Source organism: Oncorhynchus mykiss, chromosome 24 (genome assembly GCF_013265735.2).
Source record: "Oncorhynchus mykiss isolate Arlee chromosome 24, USDA_OmykA_1.1, whole genome shotgun sequence".
Lineage (NCBI taxonomy): Eukaryota > Metazoa > Chordata > Actinopteri > Salmoniformes > Salmonidae > Oncorhynchus > Oncorhynchus mykiss.
In genome coordinates this window covers 37,429,819-37,433,384 of record NC_048588.1, presented here as the reverse complement: position 1 = coordinate 37,433,384, position 3,566 = coordinate 37,429,819, and the positions used below count along the sequence as shown (strand labels likewise).

General features: G+C 41.0%; 1 protein-coding gene across 1 annotated transcript; it reads right to left on the bottom strand.

Annotated features, from left to right (window-relative positions):
• Positions 1 to 1,267: 1,267 nt before the first annotated feature.
• LOC110503430 (olfactory receptor 52D1-like) lies at positions 1,268 to 2,314 on the bottom strand. The gene has a single exon (XM_036961563.1). It carries the CDS (start codon positions 2,312 to 2,314, stop codon positions 1,268 to 1,270), a length of 1,047 nt encoding a protein of 348 aa, XP_036817458.1.
• Between the last annotated feature and the right edge of the window lie 1,252 nt (positions 2,315 to 3,566).

Below are 3,566 nucleotides of genomic sequence, written 5' to 3'. Positions count from 1 at the left end.
AACTATGACCATTAATTATCAACAATTATTAATGTCCTGTCCTGTGTCTTAGATGATCAACAACAGCCTTCCTGTCCTGTCCTGTGTCTTTGATTTTCAACAACAGCCTTTACTGTCCTGTCCTTTTCTGTGAGTTTGATCATAAACCACAGTCTTCCTGTCCTGTCCTGTGTCTTAGATTATCAACAACAGCCTTTACTGTCCTGTCCTTTTCTGTGAGTTTGATCATAAACCACAGTCTTCCTGTCCTGTCCTGTGTCTTTGTCCACAGATCTTCACATATAAAGGAAGATTATTCTGATGTAGTTTAAGACTAACTTTATTTTTTTTCTTAAAGGAACTTTAGTCTAGCTGGCGGATTGAATAGAAAAATGTGCTCTGATTTTGTTGTCAGATGTCATTCAGGTATATGTGAAACCGTTTCACGTTGTAATTAGATGTTTAAATTATGCGTGCACAATCTTCGTGTATATCTTTCCCTAACCCAAAGTCACTTCGATTTGTTTACGAGTCCAAATATTTTTTGACGCTAAATTTACACAAACAAAACCCCAAAACAGATGAGTATGCTTTGTAATGTTTCTAAAAAATAAAAAATAAATACATTTAAATGTATCACTCATAAGAAGTAATGTGCTATATTGTGTAATTTCATTTTTTTTTCAAATTTATTGTAAACTGAGACTTTTAACGAAAATATCAAAAGATAAGACAAATGTTCACCTGCCCCTTTAAAAGACAGGCGGTACCACGAGAGAGTCTGAGGAGCAGTGTTGTCTTCTCTTCCATTTGCAGTTTAAACTCAAAGATTGTAAAACAACCTATCACTCTTAAGTACCAACTCAGTGTTCTTATAGTCAGAGTGTCCTCTCTGATATTAAAAAGTTGGGAGTTCGATCCCCGGGGGCCAAGTCAAACCCAAGACTGTAAAAATGGTACAATCTGTTTCTGCTTGGCACTTAGCATTAAGGAGATAGATTTGGTGGGTAAGGCCCTGCGGCTCTAGCATCCTGTCCGGGTGGTGTATCTGAACATCAAGCACCACCCGTTACAGAAACAGGAAATAGGCTCCTGTTCCTGCGAGCCGCTTCGCACAAGAAAAAAAGACTCGTGCAAGGCTACTTGCATCACTCTGAACATCAGACTCAACTGATCCCACATAAAGATGAATAACAAGGTTTGAAACAGACATACATTTAAATTTAAAAAAATACATATTTCCAAGTACAACATGGTTTATTGTATTCAGTACAACACAAGTCAATTATCACAAGTCTATTTTATTACATGTAAAATACTTAAGCAAGTGAACTCTAATCTCTTTAGTTCTATAACCGTATATGACAGGATTAAAACAGCCAGGAACTAGAAGATACATCAGACTAATAAACACGCGGAAATCAGGAGGGACAGCGTTCACCCTATAGCCAATGAACGCTGTCATTGCACTTAAATAAGCAACACAAATAACCATGATATGAGTACTGCAGGTATTAATGGCCTTCTGCCGCGAATCTCCTGATGGTGATTTCAATATAGCCATAAAGATGAGCACATAGGAATACACTATGAATATACAGTCGGTAGTCGGTATGCAGAAGGCCACTATACCGGCAATGTAGTTTCTGGAAACGTTACCACAAGCCAGACTTACCACTGATGTGTGCTCACAAAAGCAATGGTACATCGTATTGGACTTGCAAAATTTAAGCGGTATTATCAAACCAACCATCACAATAATCACAACAGTGTTTCGAATCACAAACACTGCGTTGAAAATAAGAGAATGAGTCACGTTGATATAGTCGTTGTATCTCAGAGGAAGACAGATAGCGACGTAACGATCTATAGCCATCCCCAGTAAGATAGTGGATTGAAAACAGGCACAGTAATGAATGCAAAACATCTGAACAAGACATTCCTCTCTGGAAATCAAGTTAATGTTAGATAGGAAACTAACCAGCGTCCTGGGTACAAACATCACAGGCACAGCAATGCCCAGAGCCGATATGGCTCCTATAAGGATATACATAGGAGCGTGTAACGTGTGTTGTTTGGTAATCACTAGAATAAGAGCAGAGTTAGCAACTAGAGAGTAAACAAAAACCAAACAGAGAGGGGCGAAGAGAAGAGGACGATAGTGTAGAAGACTGCCGAATCCATTCAGGTAGAGGGTTTGGTGAGAGACGTTGCTTGGGGAGCTTTCCATGCCAACCTCAGAACCACAAGTCACTACGATGGATGAATCACAAAGAAAACACACTTTCACTAGAATGACAGTTTGTTGCAAGAAGAAGTTATATTGTACCTTCATTACATCGGCTTTTATAAATCGACAACACACAGTGACGCGGTGCCGATCCAAAACAACAGAACACACAGTGACGCGGTGCCGATCCAAAACAGCAGAACACACAGTGACGCGATGCCGATCCAAAACAACAGAACACATAGTGACGCGATGCCGATCCAAAACAACAGAACACACAGTGACGCAATGCAGATCCAAAATAACAGAACACACAGTGACGCAATGCAGATCCAAAACAACAGAACACACAGTGACTCAATGCAGATCCAAAATAACAGAACACACAGTGACTCAATGCAGATCCAAAATAACAGAACACACAGTGACGCAATGCAGATCCAAAATAACAGAACACACAGTGACGCAATGCAGATCCAAAACAACAGAACACACAGTGACGCAATGCAGATCCAAAATAACAGAACACAGTGACGCAATGCAGATCCAAAATAACAGAACACACAGTGACTCAATGCAGATCCAAAATAACAGAACACACAGTGACGCAATGCAGATCCAAAACAACAGAACACAGTGACGCAATGCAGATCCAAAACAACAGAACACACAGTGACGCAATGCAGATCCAAAATAACAGAACACAGTGACGCAATGCAGATCCAAAACAACAGAACACACAGTGACGCAATGCAGATCCAAAACAACAGAACACACAGTGACGCAATGCAAATCCAAAATAACAGAACACAGTGACGCAATGCAGATCCAAAACAACAGAACACACAGTGAAAAAAAGGGAAATATCAGGTCATAAAAGACTTACCCACAAGAACAGATACATGTTAACATATGAAGCAAAGCACCGTCATCAACATGACCAGGGGTAGGGGGTGAGGATAAGGGAAGGGAAAGGGGTAAGGCTAAGGAGACCTACCTGTGCTGTAGAACACTGGAGAGGCTCTGAATACCAGACGGGGTTAGGAGGTAGGAGGCTCTGAATACCAGACGGGGTTAGGGGGTAGGAGGCTCTGAATACCAGATGGGGTTAGGGGGTAGGAGGCTCTGAATACCAGATGGGTTTAGGGGGTAGGAGGCTCTGAATACCAGATGGGGTTAGGGGGTAGGAGGCTCTGAATACCAGATGGGGTTAGGGGGTAGGAGGCTCTGAATACGTGACAGGAGAATATGATAAGTATTACAGGTTCAAGTTTATCTTATGTGAAAACACATTTCTCCCTCATTATTCCTTCAGCAACTCTTCACCTCCCACTTTGACTCCTGCTTAAATCTCCTT

Bases quoted from the DNA above. Each gene is read 5' to 3' on its own strand.
- LOC110503430 (XM_036961563.1), bottom strand. From the start codon at position 2,314: ATGAAGGTACAATATAACTTCTTCTTGCAACAAACTGTCATTCTAGTG.